Raw genomic sequence first — 18,911 nt, forward strand, 5'->3', positions numbered from 1 at the left:
ACTTTCTCTCACAGAAAATATTAGATTAATTTCTTACTTTCAGTAATGTCACATGTATTTATGGATTACTAAATTTATTTGTAAATTTCTTATTTTCTCTAGTAGAGTTATACATTTCACTTGATATTCTATTTGATTACTTCACATCCAGTACAGTTGAATACACTGTAAATATTATAAAATTACAAGTAATTTGGCATCATGAGCAATATCTGCTAAAGAGCATAATAACATTTGGAGACGGCTTGAATGGATCGTGAAATAAACTTTATTACAAGTAACAAATATACAGCATTTCGTTGTAGTAATGTTTTTTGTTTTTTATAATAAAATATATTTCACTAACCGTTCAAGCATTCTCCAAACTTTATTTTCTAAAAGTAAAAGTGGTTTCCTACTTCCTCGTCATCAAATATACCAAAGAGGGCGAATCTACCTAAGGATAGTCAGAGCCATCTGTACGGTACCGCTTGGTTTTGAGGCTTATCAAACTGCTTTTAACGGAGACTGTATGAAAATGTGCAAATTATGAGCTCTATAAATTAAAGGTAAGAGTAATGTGTTTAATTTTTACCTATTCTTTCAATTAGATCTAGAGATCTTATTACATGTTGACTGTACCTTTTCATTTATCTCTGTTTTATAACTTAAACTTTAAAGTGTGGAGGTTGAACACTGATACTGATATATGATTTATTACTAATATTAGTATTACTATTACATCATGCAAATTACGATGATACAGTGATAGTAATGGTATCCATATAACTTACACATCGAAAATTCTCTTGATAAAACCTTTAATAGAAATTATGAATTCAATGTCATCTTGAGTTGTGAAAACAGAAAAGTGCTTAGTAATTACTAATAGTATGTTTTAATACTTTTAAGTTGGTTTACCTAACGATTTAGAATAATTTTAGCTGTTTTTATCAAAAGAGGAGAATATGATGCTCAGAAGTCAGAAATTGAGTGTTTTTCTTAATCTTTACGACTTTATTCAGTGTCATGTTACCATTTTTGTTGACAGCTTATGATCTGACATTTATTTCAGTAGTTTATATTGCTTATAAATTATACTCGTAGCTTTTGAAGATGATATATAAGTAATAACCAAGTATGTTATTATTAATCAAAATAAAAATGCTATGCATTTTCATAATTTTAAGATTACATGACTTATAACTATAAATTATAAGTTATAATGTACAAGTCCTAACATGAAAGATAAATCTAACTTTTAGACTGTTAGTGTTACTATAAAGTTTTTCATTTTTACAATATTTTGTAATACTAATAAACGGATTTCTTAACAGTTTAGAAAATTGTTAAAATAAGGTCAGGAATATCTGCGAACTTAATCAAATACACTTGTTTCTTATAAAACATGCATATATGAATAAACATAGAAAGTAGTTGAAAGTTCCAGCTTTAATTAATTAGTTTCACCATATAATCTTTATCCATTAATCTCTTTAAACACTAATCTTTGAACCATTCCACGTTATGTTTTTCAAATGAGCTAAGTGTTTGTAGTGGTTAATGTGCTGGATTGTGGATCTGAGGTTTGCTGGTTTGGCTACTGTTACCTCAAAAAAAAATCTTGCTCTGTATTGTGGGGCCTTGTATTCATTATAAAAGTGGAGGTCAAGTACCACTATTCAGTCTGACAAACATACCCAAGAGTTGGCAGTTGATGATGTTGACTAACTCCCATCTATCTAGTTTATCTCAGCAAAATTAGGGGCAGCTAGAGCAAATAACCTTCAACTAGCTTTGCACAAAATACAATAAACATATTGTAACCCTTCTATACCTACTTTTATAACTAATATTTAAAACATGAGTTTTAATTATCATAAACATCCTTTAATTCTGTAGCTGTTGTTTTGATCTTCAGTAGCAAATTATGTGATACTGAATGGAACATGGTTATTTTGAGACCTATCTATCAGTTTTAATGTTATAAATAATGTTGGATAATCTATACTTTCTTTTGAAAAGAAAAAGTTAATAGACACACACTTGAGAATAGAATATTACCATTGCAAAAACGTTAATATGTTATATTTTAACTAATAAAAAAGTGGTTTTTATGGCATAACAATGTTATATAGATCACTCCTTTTCTTGGAGTCAAGATTAAACCTTGTAGTTCTTAAACATCAAGCCTGCATATGTTCTGTCACTGAGTTAAAGGGTTAATTTACTAGTGTAGTCACTAGTAAATACTTTTTTGACAACTGAAACTACTGAAATTGTCAATAAAATTTAAATTATCTTGTAAGCTTTAGGCCAAACTTTGTTATTAAATGATCAGCTGGTATCATGTTTTAACAGAACAAAAGATGTATAGCACACAGTTTGTAGGTTATTATCATATTGGTTTTTGGAGGCCTATGTACAAACTTGGATAAATGGTGAATGAGAAATTTCTTTTATACATGTAGTCTACTTAACTGTAACACTATAGCATTATTAAAAAGCTTTATTTTGAATGCTTTAATTTAGATGTTAGCTAGAGGGCAGTTATCATTAAGATCACTAATTTCCCATACTTGGTAGAATTAAGTATAATTACAATTAGTTAATGATTGAGAGAAGATTAAGTTATTCAGTTAGGCTTCTATAAGCTAATTAGTAAGATAGCATATCTTACTAATGTATGATACTTGTTTCAGGTTGTAGATTTAAATAAGTAAGAAATTATAAGGATATATTTGTTAAACTTACTGAAGTACTAATTTCAAAATTGAAAGAAAATAACTGATATATTGTTGATGTTTTTAATTTTGTGTTTAAGTTAATTTGTAGCCCAGTTAGTCTTTTTTTTTATTCCCTCTCCATATTGTTGGAAAAAAGTAATCTTACTGTCGGATGATTTCTTTTTAATTATCCAGTAAAATAACACAAATTCTAGTCAGCTTGTTTGCAATAAGATTTTTTTATAACATTCTACAGGCCAAATTTACATATAAATTTAATAGTCACTTGTTACATTTCCTCTCATCTTCTACAGCACTGAACTGACTAGCTAACTCACTTATTCACTAGCTGACTCATTAATTCCCTTGTGTTTATATATATCATAATATTTGTTTTCCCAAAATCTCTTGAAAATTCATGATGTTACATTAAATCTAGACACTTAGGAAATTTTTGATTTCCACTAGTGTTAATTTAGTCAGCTTTTTTTAAAATTAATTATAGCCTTGGTTATCTTTATGAAAATCAATAGAATTTTAGTCTACTTTTAGTCATTTTATTTATTATAGTCTTAGTCTTCTGGATTAAAATTTGTCTAAAGATTTAGTCAACTCCTAAGTTATTGAAATCAGTCACTTAGTCTAGCCAAGATATAGCATTACATAAGCCTTTGGATAACTTTTTTGTGGTAAAAATTTAAAAAGAAATGTTTTTCATACATTGTTAAAATTCTTTATATAACAGTAATTTTTGATGATATTTTATAATAATAGAAAAACACCAAATTTTTGTTGATTTATTTCTTTTTGTCATTATTAAAATTAAAAACATTTTTGATCAAAATTAAACTAAGTATATAAGTAATACTAAAGTAACTTATAAATTTACAAGGTAATTAAAAATTATTAATTTAAAAAGAGGAATAGGGATCATTAAGAAAGTTCAGAAACAAATTGAATCAAAATGCAAAGATTATATTTTCAAGCCTACAACTAGGGATTCTAAAAAAGTAAACAAACTAGGTTGGAAATAGTGTCTGCATTATTTTCTTAAGCTACAACTCCCTATTTTGACTCCACTAAAATTGATAAGTACTGTAAACATGGAGTCAAAATAGGGATTTCCAACTTGAGAAAATAATGTACACTATTTCCAACCTAATTTTACTTTTTTTCAGAGTCCCTAGTTGTAGGCTTTCTGTACTTTTTTTGATGATCCCTATTCTCCTTTTTTAAATAAACAGTTTTTAATTATCTTGTTTCTTAAGTTTTTTTCTGTCCATTTATGGAGAATAAATTGTAAGCTACATATGTTCATATGCATTCAGTTGAATGTTACATATTTTTCAACAGTTTACTGAGCCACGTGGTTTTGTGTCCGAGGTTTTGTGTTTAGCAAGCATCTATTAAGAAGGAAGCTCCTCACAACAACATTGCATATATTATATATTTATTGTCCTGTGAATCAACTTTCAATGAAAAATAATCAACTTTTTAAATAGGTCATGGATGATTCATGTAGTATATCTGTCTGGGTTTAAATACAAAATACCCAGCTGATTTTGCTGTAGGCTTGTGAAACAGAAATAATAATGAAAATAATACAATATGCACTCACAGTTTTATTGACGTACAAAAATGTGTAGAATAAATCACCACTAACAAGAGTAGAGAAATCTACTATGGTAATTGTCTACTGTGAGAAAACTCGCTGAAATAGTCACAAAAACCACGTAGAGACAAAGTACAACAGCAAACTCCAGAAAGAATGAAGAACAGTGAACTTGGGAAATGATGAATACTCAGTGTAACAGTTTCCAATTAATGCACTGTAAATTGAACAAATTATTTTTCAATGAATGCATATTAGTAAAACACTGGATTTTTTTCAATGGTGGAAAGTGAAGGACTTGGAGAGAATTCTTTAGGCAAAAAAATGAAGGTCCTTGAATTTATTTTGGAACAGTCCAATAACATACTCAATTCTGCATTAATTACTACTGTCCAGGTTTTGGAAAAATATTCATAGCCATTTTTTTCTGTAATGGCTTGTAAAACTATAATCAATAATAATATGGCTGGAGATACTGTTATAAATATACATACTGTTTACTCTAATAAAATGAAATATTTCTGACTAGTATAAAAGAGCATTTCTGACTAGTATAATGGTGCTTAAATGGCTTCTACATTTTTGCTGTGCTTGAGTGGCTTTGAAGAGCTTATGTTGGTAGTAGCGAAGAAGAACTTAAAAATTTTAGAGGGTGGAAATCTTAACATTCAAGAATCAACTTAAAAATAGCACTACATCCTTTGCAAGAGTTTGTTTACTAGTTGTGCAAAGATGTTGATGCAGTATACCTAGCTGCTTTTGCAGTAGGCTTCAGTGCTTAAATGGCTTTGAAGAAAAACTTGGCCTCAACTATGAAAAAACTGATAAAATCTCTTCTTCTCTCTCTCAAGAATCAACATAAAAATAGCCCTACATCCTTTGCAAGAGTTTGTTTACTAGTTGTGCAAAGATGTTGGTGCAGTATACCTAGCTGCTTTTGCAGTAGGCTTCAGTGCTTAAATGGCTTTGAAGAAAAACTTGACCTGCAACTATGAAAAAAAACTGATAAAATCTCTTCTTCTTCTCTCAAGAATCAACATAAAAATAGTCCTATGACCTGTGCAGGAGTTTTTTATTAGGTTCTTTCAGGTTTGAATAAAATATTCTTGGCAGTTTTTTTATGTAGGCTTGTGAAACAAGAATAATATGAATAATGATAATAATATGAAAAATGGATGAACTTTGCCTAACAATCAGAAAATGAACCTTTTTTTTCTGTTATCAATATTTTAGCAGCCTTAGACATTAACATAGAAAATCTTGAATGTTGTTTTAAGAACAAGCCTGCTTTTTGAGATGGTTTTTGCCTGTATCTTCTATTAGAATTTTTGTGAAATTCCTGGGCAATTCCTGTTATGAACCACTATCATGGTTCATGATTAAAACAATCCTGGATCAATACACTAGAAACTAAAACCTTTAATGGCTGAAATGTATTGAATATCAGTTAGATAACCTTATTGTTAACAGTTCTTTTGGAATAAAACAGCTAGGGGCTTGGACAGAGTTTAATCTTTGTTGAAAAGGCAACTTTTTAGTTGTAGTTTCACATTCCTAGAAAGATGCATGGTTTCTCTAAGAGCAGGGTTTTATTAAAAAAGGGTGAGAATTTGAATCACTGATATAATATGTTTGTTCAGCTATACTATAACTTAGTAAAAGGTATTTGGAGTATGTAGAGAACTATTTATAAATATGTTTTCAGGTAGATATCGTCTCCCTACTGTGACAATTCTATGTACGTCCATTTGCCTTTGCCTTGGATGTGTCTTTTTACAACATTTCATTTTTCTTTTCAGGGACTCTCTCTTACCCACTACTTATAGAATCTCACTCTGTGATGAGTGTTGCCTGGTCAGGTGTGCTTTTCACTCAAACCTGCAATATTTACTGGTGAGCTATAACACTCTCTATGAGATGAGGTGTTCTGCAAGACCACTAAAGGCATGCCTAGTGATAAATACTTGTGTCTCTATGTATCTGTAAGTTTAACTCAATGGTGGACTGTCACTCATGGACTATCATGAGTAAAGCAAAAGGAGATTTCTGCCCATCTCTGTCATCCCAGACTATATCAGTGTGTGTATTCTGAACCCATTTTAGCATAAAACTATAACCTATATACTTTTGTTGCTCCTTTATGGGTTATAGCCTGTTTATAAAGGTAACCTTCTCTCTGACTTGTTCTCTGATTTTAAACTTAAATAACAAAAAACAAACCTCTTTATTTAATGGAGCCTCTAAATTAGAATAACAAATTTTTTCAATTTTGTAGTTTATACATTTCATTTTACACTTTCAGCACATAGCCTCATAACAACAATATTAGGTAATACTTGTACTGCTAAGCAACATGATATAAAAGCCACTTGTCTATATGGTTTTTCACTAGCTTGCCTCATTAAAAAAATGTGCATGTGCACATGGATAAGTAATAATACCCAGGTGCAGACCCTCAGGTTTCTAGATTCCTTCCTCTTGTAGCTATGGCAGTCACATATACACTGACACTCGTGTGAGTGTCTGTCTGTCTGTAATTTCTATTTGTAATATAAGGAACCACTTCTTTTATTTATTTATTTTTTTTATAGGTTGCTTCATTAAAACACAGACACATCTTTTCATCATTATAGATTTGACAAGAGCGGGTGATTGACACTTTGTCCTGGATCTGTACCACTTGAACCAACTTTGCTCATTCCTCAGTTCGAGGTGGATGGTTTTCACACCGAGATTGATATAGTTAGGATGTGGAGGAACAGGATCAATGTTTCAACTGCTTTCTTCACATCACAATTTACATCCCTGCCTTTTGCTTCTTTCAGGTTGACTACAGTCCCATATGTTTTCAAACTGGTCCAGTGGGTTTTTTGCTCAAAGGTTGCACTTGTTAGTCCTACTGTTCCACTACTCTATGGACATTTGACTTCTGTTTGCCCCATTCAGTGTGGTATCACTGCACTGTTCTAACCTCCCTTCTCCTTAGAGAATCATCTCATTGGGGTGGCTGGTTTGGGTTTTTAGTTCAGTCTTGACCCCCATCTATTGTCTCATTCACTTAAGTGTTTTTCTCAATTTGTATGTGGGGTAAGCTAGGCCTTCTCCCTTACATCCTTGAGACATATTGTTTTCTGGTACTAAGACTTTTGTGTCTCCTTCTTTTCCTATGCATAAGATTTGTTTTTTATGGACTCTCTCTCATCTGTTGAGTCAGTTTTTCCTCTCAAACAGCCCATATGCATCCCCTTCAGTGGACTCTGGCAGATCCATAAAGTCTATCCAGAGATCCACTGTCTTATATCTTTTGTGCACATAGCACAGGTGGCACATGTTTAGCTATGCGCTTGACACCAGTCAAACCTATAAACAAAACCTATCAACTGATGCCTCTGGTCAGATGGTGTGCTGTTCTGGACACTTGTTCCATATATGGAGTCTGGTCATAAAAGGAGCAGTCTCTCTCTATCATTGTCTTCAATTGTTGGTTGCTCACTGAGCTACCATCATCTTCTGATCCATCTGACTGGTCTTTTTATGATGATCCATTCAGACATTTCTATTTTTCCTTCCCTCCACTGAATGAGAGGAACTTGCTCTCGGGCCATCTGTTTTCCTTCGTCTGGACTCTCTTTTTAGGCTCACAATCACTACATTTAGTTGTTGGTCTATCATGTCTCAGAAGATTAGACTCTGATGGCAGACCAACTATTTTACTTTCAACAGAGTAGATTCTTCATCCTCTAGTGTTTTCAGTGGTTCTGCTCCAGCTTCTGGAGTCCTGTCATTGCTACCTTTTCATCTCTTGTCAACACCTAGCTTCCACTCTTTTGATCTCAAGTCCCAGACTCTACAGTTTTGGTAGTGAATGCTCTGAGTCTGGATTTCTTTGATCTTTTTTTTTATATGTCTATTTTCCTCTTCAACTTCTGTTTGCCACACGTACAGATTAATATTATTATTTGACAAGTCCTTGCTCCCCAAAACTTGGCTTGCTCAAGACAATGATTGTATGTTTTCTCCAATCATCCTTTCTTTCCTATACAATTTCCTTTGCCCTATATGGATTGTTGTTATCTCACTCATACTTTTTTCATGGCAGTTGACAATGTCTTTTCTTGCCATGGAATTTCCTCTTTCTATAGTAATTTGTATCCTTTCCTTTTGACGGGTCTTATTATAAACCTTATCCATCTGGTTTATTCTTCTATAGATGAAACACTTTTCATCTTTTTCTTGTCTCTTCTCATCTAGTTCATCATCTCACAGTTTCTCTTGCCTCTAGTCATCTACACCCTCTGGATAAAGTCTTATACATGGAGATGTATGGATGACCCTTGACACCTTTTTGTCTTATTTGCTTACTTCACATTGAGAGTTCATTTACCCCTGGGTTTTGTCGACCTCCTGTAACCATTATCTATCTTCACAAAGATTCTCAGAAGGTGAGTTGTTAATTCTTGATTTATATGCAAGTGTCACAACCAACTTAATGGAATCCACTGTGTGGCTAATGTTGCCTCACAAGGAATACATCTTTCTCCCAAAACCTGCATTGAGTGGAGGATAACAGAAAGTGTTAGCCCCTGCTCTGTGTCCACTGTTGAGATGAGGTTTTTGTTTATATATATTTTACCAACTTCAGAAAATGAAGAAGTAAAAAAAGGCAACATCAGTGTGAGCCTGCCCTCATACCTTGCTAACTCTTGCTGTCCATATTCTGCTGACTGTCCAAGATATAATGGCTGGTTGACCAATCTTCCATACCAACCACCTATGGAACACTTCAGCACTATGCTGAAAAATCTTTTTTACAGAGTCTTAGTTCTACTTCTGAGTTGTAATCTAGTGGAGTGACACATTCCATTTCATAATTTCAGACAGAAGCTCATTATTTTAAATTTGTATCTATACCAGCATTTCCACCATATTATCTATGTAGGATTCTTGCTCTTCTGCAGAGTACTGTTTCTGAAGTTAACATTTTCTTTACCTGAGATCATATTTTTCGAAAGGAACTCGCATCTCTGCAGAACCATCCACCCTCCCTCCCTACTTCCACTTTATTCCTATTGCCTTATCAATAATGAGCCTTTGTTCTAATGCTAGTGCTCATGGGGTTTACTGCACATGGAGAATGTCTCATCTTCTTTTTGGTGGAGAGCTATAGTCTTATGGTAATTACATCTTAGGTTGCTGCAGTCCACATTAATATATGTAGAGGTGAGATTCTGTTCAAGGCTTGTGGCATGTGCCAACATTTTCTTGACAGATACCTGAGGTAGTAGCTCTTTGTTCTGCAGAGAGGTGAGTGTCTATCTAAAACATAATTTTAGATAAGGAAAATGTTAACTTCTGTGCAATAACTAAGAGACTTGAAAATAAAGTAAATACATTACTAAAAAAAATGTGTATCTAGTTATATATTTATTGTACCTCATTCTTTTATTCCTAGTTTTCAGTCTTAACAAATAATTAATTTTGCATTTTCTTGCATTTAGTTTGTTTGTTTTTTTTCATTTTGAAATAAAAATATCTTTTGTGCATGTTTACACTTTCTGAAACTTGAATGAAGCCATGTTGATAAGTATAATATGAATTATTTATAGTCCACTTGATTAAAAGTATCACTGTCTTGCATCAAATTGTAATTGCAAATGGGAAGAAAAGAATTATTCATCACCTTATCTTGTTTTGCAGTTTAGTTAAATAAATTCTAGTATTTTGTTTTTTGTATGTTATGTTTATGGCTTTGTAGATTTATTTAAAAAAATATGTACTTCTGATTTTGGTAACATTCTCATAATTTTACTGTTCTTATCATATGTAGAGAACTTATTCCTGTCATTAAAGTTGAGATGCTTCTACATTGATAACATTGATGATGAATATGATGAACACCTATTACGTCCTCTGTAGTTCTCTTAACCTAATTGGGAACACTGTTGTACATGTATAATGATAACAATATTTGCAAAACGTTTTGAGTGTGTATTCTTTTTTATTGGTTTATAGTGAAATGTTTACCCATCTTGAATGAAGTTTATTTTATAAACATGGCTGTGAAAAGTAGGTATGATATTTCACAGTCATTAACAGCAGTTGTAACTAGCATCTTGGAATATTCATATGAAAGAGAAACATTAAAACTTTCTGAAAACTGAAAAAGTTTGTGAAATTTTCTGATAACCTTATAAGAAGGAAGTAAAACTTAGAATTGTGTGTAATGAAATGTTTTAAAGTTTCAAGTGAGTCATTTTCAAACTTTATTAGGAACACATCCATGAACTACTGCTTCAATCTTTCTTCTTAAACTACAAAAAAACAAAATAAAGGTAACCAATACATCATCAACTATTATATATTTTGTTAGCAAGTAGAAACACAGAAAAGTATACATACATGAAACAATATTCTCTTAGTACTTGCTTAAGAGTCAAATAAAATTTGTGTAATTTTGAATTTAAACAATACAAGTATCATATGTTTCTCTACATGTAGGTGGCCATGATATTGTGACATATGGAATTGGCTACATCTTTATCTTCTGTTATGCATATGACAGTTTAATAATATTTATTGAAAAGTCAGTCAGTGTTGGCAAAAATCACATTGATAGCCTACTTGTGCTTATCCTGTTTAAATAACTAATAAGTATATATTTATGTATTTTCATTTTTTAAATGTTGATTAATACTGTAAGAAATAAAATGAATCAGAATTGCTACAATTTTAACTATTTCAGTGTTGGATGTATTTGGAAATGATTATACATTTTAAAAGAACTCATTTCATTGTCAGTGTGGTTCCAGTAAATTAATCTTTCCTTCAGTCTCAGTTTTCTGTGAATCAATTTTCCTAAATACCTATATGTTTTTAAATAAATTTATTTAATTTTTTTCAATTTTTGAATACCCTATTAATCACTCCTTATAACCCCCTCTTCCATTTATTTTTTTTATTTTCAGAAGAAAGAAAAAAGTGACCAATATACAGTTTCATTCATTTTCTTATGAAGGATGGGGAAACATAATAGTAAACTTAAACCTGAAGTTCTAGAGGACCTGCGGCAGAACACAGAGTTCACAGACACTGAAATTCAAGATTGGTACAAAGGGTTTTTGAAGGATTGTCCCAGTGGAAACTTGACAATAGACGAATTCAAAAAAATTTATGGAAACTTTTTTCCATATGGAGATGCATCTAAGTTTGCAGGGCATGTCTTTCGTACATTTGATGCCAATGGTGATGGAACTATAGATTTTAGGGAATTCCTTTGTGCCCTTAGCGTGACATCTCGAGGAAGGCTGGAACAAAAACTGAAGTGGGCATTCAGCATGTATGATCTTGATGGAAATGGTTATATTTCAAGGCAGGAAATGCTGGAAATTGTTATGGTAAATGTGTAGTTATTTTATTATATATTTTTTTTCTGATCTAATATTTTTTATCATCATTATAGTTTACTTTGTGTTTCTTGGTAACACAATCAGATGTCATTGGATTGTGAGGCAAATGTGCAAGTAAAACCTTGATGGTTAGATGTATCAACTTTAATTGAAAAATGTATGTTGATGTCATTGTAGTTTATATCCTCACTGTTTAAACTCTACATTGTCAGTTTATTTGTGGTTTACTTTTTTTCAAATAATGGTCATGTAGTGTTTATATTTATTGCATATTTTTAAGTAACGTTTCGCTTTACCAATTGTTAAAATGTTTCCATTATGAACTATAAAATAAATATATATATATATATATATCAAGATTAACAGATTTAATAAATTTAGCAGATATTCACTACTTTCAAACAATTTTTATTAATTTCATATTTAATATTTCAAATTTTTTTGGTATAAAATTGCTCTTTACACCAATTTATCTTATATTGTATGTCAAGTATTGGTTATGTATTTTATATAAAAAATTAAGGTTTAATTGTTATCATTGCATCTATGTGTTTTAATATTTTGATAAAGTAAACTTGTTGTAATATAATTCAAGACATCAAACAAAATTTTTATAGTAAGAAAAATAATAAAACTTGTCTTTCCAAGCCGACACACAGAAAGCTATCTTCCCAGTGCATCTGCTTTAGAGATTTGCATGCCACTAGCCTTTAGGCAACTCACAGCTAAACTCGTGAGATTTCTCATGGTTTGCATTACTACATAATGATGTTATTATGCAGCAAAAGCCCTACACAAATTGGAGGGCAACACAACCTCCCTCTGCAGTAGCTCTCTCTATGCTTTTGCACTCATGATCTTCATTCTATTCCTCGGCACTAAACAAATCAGATGTGTTTTTTCTTTTTCAATTTAACAAGATTTGCAATGTTGAGGGGACTTAATTTCCTTTTTTTTTTTAAACTATGAACACTAGTTCATGTACCATATTTAACTACTTGTGAGAATGACTAATTTCTTGCATAGATTGTGTAATAATGATGGTTTATGGAGGCACATTTCCTGAGGATGGAGTGGAAGCCATTATGGATAGGACAATATGTTCCCTTATGCTGACAAATACTTCCTCGCCAGTTCCTTCATCAGGGATTCCTTCCCCTCATTTGTGGGGTGAATGAGGAGGAGGAATTTGATTGTTCTTTCACTTGTTTAGCAGCGATATTTTTATTAAAGAAAATGAAGAATATTGAATTTTCGTTAACAAAAATGAATACAAAAACTAAAAATATTGAATTTTCATTAATGAAAATGAAAATGTATTACAGAATTGAGAAAAACAAGACAATTGTATGTTTCACAAATACACGATTTTTTCACAACCATGGTTTCACCAGTAAAGGCATCATCAGGTACCTTACTGGCAAAACCATGGTCGTGAATAAGTGATGTATTTGTGAAACGTACAATTGTTTTGTTTTTACTCAGTTCTCTAATTATGGAATTTCACCGAGTACCGAAAGTATCAAGTATCAATTATAGAAAAGGTATTACTTAAATGACACAAACTAAATATTTCTTCAAAAAGATCATGAACAAAAGTTAATCTCAAAACGCTAACAAAATGAGTATGTTTCTTAAAAAACTAAATACCAAGTTATGGAAATTAGGCCTCAGCCATAATGTAAACATTAATCCTATAATTACTGGTATCTTACTTAAATACCCTTCTGCACATGTCACAAAGTGATACCAAGTTACATTCAAAATTTAATTAAATAAATTTACTCTGTGTATTTTAATGAAATTAGCATTATCAAATATGCTATCATTTTATATTATCCAAGTTATTATTCCTTTGTTGCAAAAGAAACCTCCGAAACAAACGGTGAAGTTATTGCCCACGAACTTCTTGAGGTCTTAAAATCATGGGAAATGATGAAAAAAGTATTTCTCTCTGTCCCCTGATAGTGGGGCAAGTATGAAAATAGCGATGCGATTAATGCTTGAAAATTGTGGTAAGAATTTATTCACTTGGAAAAGTTTTAACTTTCAACTAGTTTTTTCTCAAAGGCAAATGTTTTAAATTTTCTTATGGTATTGTAGAGAGCCAAAAGGGTCAGTTGCGAATGTTACTGAGTTTACTAGGCATAACTGTCAGCACAAAGTAATCCTTATCGTCACATAGACACAATCATGAAGGAGACTAATTATTATAAATAAGTTATTTTTCAAAATTATTTTGTAAGTTGTATATTGTAAGTTTAGATATTTATCTCTGCTATCTGGTAACTAGTCACTATAATCAGTGTTGTGGTTATGGTCTGGATTCTGGAATATAGCTAACTGGTACATTTGTAAGTTTTCGTTTTTTGCAAGAAAGGTACTAATGACTAAAATTATATTTTTATTACTTTTCATTTTATTCATATATTGTTCATATCACAAGATGTAAATTGTCAGAGTAATTATACACTTAAAAGAATTATTCTATAAACTAGTGATTTTGATTTAAAACTCAACATGGAATGGAAATTAAAATCAATGTCAAATACTCAAAACTAAAATGGAAACTTTTATTAAATAAGCAAAAGGAAATAGAAACTAAAACTACTGTTGATAAGCAAAATTCAATAAAAACTAAAATATCACTGCAGTTTAGGCTTTGGGAACTTCTCTCCCTGTTGAAGAGAACCTTGAACTTTCTCCAGAGAGTAGAAGTAAAGAAGTGTGGTACAAAGGATCAAGGAAAGACAGAAGTTTTGGGTATTGGAGGGCAAAACCGACACCAAAAGTCCATGCCCCCGAAAAAGCAAGGGCAATACCAAACGTGAGATTCTTAAAAGAGGATGCAAAATGACTAAAATCGAGGAAATAAGAATCAGATAAATGGAAAGGGAGAGGCTTAATGTCACAGAAGTGAAAGTGGTCTAGGAATGGTAAATGACATGAGATAGGGTTAGGATTAAGAAGTAGGGAACAAGCAAAAAATACAAGACGGGAGAAAGAAAAAGAATGGTGGATATCTGATAATCGAAGCTAAAGAATGCCACCTCAAGTCTGAGGCACTTCACTGTGCCCCAGAGCATTTTTTGAATGATTCTCATTCCCTTCACTTCTACACCGTGGCTGTTCCTCTTCTACCTTTCTTGCTTATTCACCTCCTTGTTACTGGAGATTGTTGGTAGAGATACGCTCCTATCCCAAGTTCAACTTCTTTCTTCCTTTATTCGAGCCCTTCACCTAGCCTCTTTCTTTGCTCTGAAGTTTGGAGATATATCTGATTTGATTGAATCACAGGCTGAGATGGCCTATCATCAATCCTTACTTTCATAAGTTGTTTTCATATTGTCTCTAACCCTCCACTGTTATACTTTTTCTTCTATATTAATTCTTTGTTTTTATTATTCCCAACTTCCTCTTCTACCCAGGTCAGTCCCCTTGACCCCAATGGTTATCTTGTCCCTTCCTCCATTCTAATATTTGTATGGGTGGCTAGACCGATCTCCTGTCACAATCGGTGTTCCATTACCTCCACCCAATCTGAACCTACAACCATTGCATACCTCAAGCAGCTGAAGAATGAAACTGGTATTATGTTATTCCATATGAAGACATACTGGTGAAATCACCTGAAGCAATGTCAATGGTTTCTGTCCAATAAAACTTTTGAAATAGGTGTTGGGAAACAGTCATCTTCATACACTACATGGCTTATGGAAGGCAGGGAGGAGGGATGTGCTCTAGACATGACATCCTTTTGCAATGAAAATTATGTTGCAAGTCTATTGTCATCAGACAAAGCATGACCAAACTTGACAACATGGTGAGGCTCAGACATCATTTTAATATAACATACTCAACCTTGTGATATATATGTTGCAAAATACATGAACTTTATAAGTTTTTCTTTTAAAAATGATTTGCTTTTGTAAATGTGTATACATTTATCACTTGATGATGACCTTTTCTGACTACATATAGTTTCAGAAGTGATGAATTTGCTATGAGGAATGGTATTTCTAGTAATGTCGTATAATGTTTCTAGTGAAAAATGTGGTTTTATAGCTATGTCTTCTGGTTTTTATTGTGAGGAATGTAAGTTTGTAGCTATGACTTCAAGTTTTTCAAATGAAAAATGTACTTTGTTGACCATGCCTCTTAATAGAGGAAATTGGAAATGTATTCTAGAATTTGGAGGATAAATTCAAGTTCTCTTTTTTTTTAAATAGTTCAAATCTGGTAGCCTTACCTCTGAAATACTAAAAGCCTCTCCATCTTGAGTTTGAACTCATAGTGTCAACAGAATGTGTGGCTAAAATTTTTCAAATGTCCTTACACATTATAGAGCATGTATCACTTATCCATAATTCTCTACTTCCCTACCTGTCTTATTGCACAGACACCAGGGGATCTTATATAAGCTCTGCTTTCCTACAATAATTTAGTGTTTTTTTTTACAGTTGTGCTGTTCTTCTTGCTACAATATTCTTTCTGATGCAGCTATTTCCACCATTATTGGATTTCTGTAACTGTTGGATGCTTTACTTGTGCAACATGATTGTAGCATGCAGAGTAAAATTGTCAGCCCTGCTGGTACAGCATCCTTGTGCCAGTGTATAATGATGATTCTGGTTGGTACAATAATTGTGTGGATGTTTAATTTGCATAACATTTACCAGTTTGTTTTAGATGAAAGTTGATTTTTTTTTTGCTCAGATTTAATTTCCTTCAGCATCTGCAGAGGATTTGTTTGCTACAGTGCTATTCTTAAACCTGGCAACACTTCTGCTGGTCTTGTTTCTTTTTGATATGTTATATGTTTTCAGTACTGAACCTATTTTTGTTACACTTAAGGGTGCTTGTGCATGAAGGGCAGAAAACTGATGATTTGTATTGTTTTAAGACATTTTTTTCTATGCCATTATTAGATATTCTTCCTTTCTTTTCAGTCAGAAATCTATGTTTTCACACATGTAGTCAAACCATTAGCTGGTCTTATACACACACTCAGTATCAGTTGTCATTATTACATGAATGATTAGAGGATTCTTGCTCCGTGGTTGCCTCACACTGAATTGACATCCCACTTAGCTTCTCTGGAATGAATTGCTCATGAGTTTAAGTCTGAGCTTGTGTTTATTAAGTGTTCTCATTCATCTGAGATCTTGTATTAACACTCTCTTAGGAACTCTTCACGCATTTCTTTTTGGTTTTGCAATCCCTTGATTTCAGGTCACAAATTTCTCCATCTACCAAATACATCCTCTTTGATTTTTTGAACGATGGCTTTATATGGCAATTCCCATGAATTGTGCTTACTTAAGATACCATCAGTGTGAATTTGCCCCTTTGTGGAGTCTATTTTCAGGCCTGTTGTCTATTGGAATTTTTCTTATTGCTCAAAATTATCTTCAAGTGTGGCTCATTAATAAGTATTCCCATTGTAGGTTACCCTTTTCTTCCAATTCCTTTAGATATGAATCTTTTTATTGGTTTCTCTCTCTAGGGTTAGGGTGATGTATATGAGGTTTGTTATTTTTAGGATCTATAGTCTTCTCATATTTCCTATTTTTAAATCATTCTGTTAGAAATGTAGGCTGTTCCATATAAATTTCATAAGTTCCTGACCTTGTTACACTACTACTGTGTTTTAGTACTTACAGAAACTTCAATAGTCAGGGTGGGACTAGAGCTTGGAGCCCTTATTTGCTACAGGTTCTCTAGGGTTTTGCTGAACTGATATTTCTTTATTTGTACCAATGGTTTGGTCATTCTATGCTTGATTCACTCATGACAATGTTGCTTCATCATCTCATGCTTTAATGGTTCCAGGTCCAGCTTCTCTAACAGTGGATGCTTCAAGTCCATCATAGGAGAATTTTACTTTATGCCTACCCTCTTATTCTTCAGCATCTTTTTTAGATATTGGCCATGATCAGTTGGTCCCATTGTCCAGTTCTTCTTACAACCCCATGTTGGCCTGTAACCCCATGGTTTCCACTCCTCTCGTCTATCTCAGGAAGGTCCTATTCTATTACTTTTTGGTACGTCTTCCACAATGACATTGTTGTCTCCAGTTTCCCTGGCAGTATACCAATCTCATTGATCTATCTTTTGAAGTTGATGCTAGCAGAATTCAGTTTCTTGTTTTTCTCCAGTAGTTCACAATTTGCCTTTTTTTTTTCATGTATTTATTTCATAATCAGGGCTTGTGTGTTTGTATTACAGACTACAAAGCTACACATTTAGCCACTTTCAGTTGCCATAGAAGTCATGTACCTGTGTTATCCCCAATTTTTCTCGGGTTCTTTTTTTTAGTTTTTTTCATGTCTCTCCACAAGTATCTAGGCAGTATCCTCAATAGGATTTAGGTCTGGTCTTCAGTTGCTGGGCTTCTCCTTTTGAACCCTTCTCAACTTGTTACTCTACCATCTTTCCCAAAAGATTTATTTTGTTACTTCCTTCATTGATGTTTCTTGTACACTTTTCTTTTTCCAGGAAAGCTTTGTACTTATATCCTGATAGAACATTCTTACCAGGGACTTGGAATGTAACAGCTGGTCAATAATTGTGTTTTATCCTGTCGTGTTGCCTACTCTGACTGACTCTGGTTCTCCTTTTGACTAAACCTTTCTATGTGTAGTTGGCTTTTTGTTGCTATTTTGCAAGGATGGAATTGATGTCAGTAGTTTACATTTTATCACAGTTTTTTGTGACATGGATCTTGCTATATCCACATTGATAAATTGGTTTGTGCAGGTAATCCTTGTTTATTATTATGATGTTCCTGATCACCTTAAGCATGGATTTCAGGTTACATCTCATCACACTTGCCATTTTATCTTCATCACATTACTGTATTTTCAGTTTGCTGCCTATGGTTATTCCCCAAGCTAAATGGAATTTCTCTCTTGTAAGTTTTTGTTTATTATGCTCAGCATCCATTGCTAACCATTTCTATATTAATAATTTTGACTTCCAAGCAAACAATTCAAAACAAGAAACATATAATAATCAAATACAGTCTTTTCTTATTTGTCCTAGGCAACCCAAGTATTTGTACATTGCCCAACACTCATGTTTACAAAACTAGTTATCTATGGTTGTGAAATTATTTAATTATATAAATAAAATATGATAATAAGAAATTATGGTCTCTCTCTTTCTGTGAGATTCCATGTATGAATT

General features: G+C 32.5%; 1 protein-coding gene across 1 annotated transcript in view; it reads left to right on the top strand.

The window, feature by feature from the left end:
- Positions 1-435: 435 nt before the first annotated feature.
- Positions 436-18,911, top strand: part of LOC106460345 (neurocalcin homolog) — a 24,028-nt gene continuing 5,552 nt past the window's right edge. The window contains exons 1-2 of the mRNA XM_013920040.2: positions 436-548; positions 11,283-11,711. Of these exons, the coding sequence (XP_013775494.1) occupies positions 11,334-11,711 (378 nt within the window). The 5' untranslated portion in view covers positions 436-548; positions 11,283-11,333. The remainder of the gene's footprint in view (positions 549-11,282; positions 11,712-18,911) is intronic.

The sequence above is a fragment of the Limulus polyphemus genome, unplaced genomic scaffold (genome assembly GCF_000517525.1).
Source record: "Limulus polyphemus unplaced genomic scaffold, Limulus_polyphemus-2.1.2 Scaffold33, whole genome shotgun sequence".
Taxonomy (NCBI): Eukaryota; Metazoa; Arthropoda; class Merostomata; order Xiphosura; family Limulidae; genus Limulus; species Limulus polyphemus.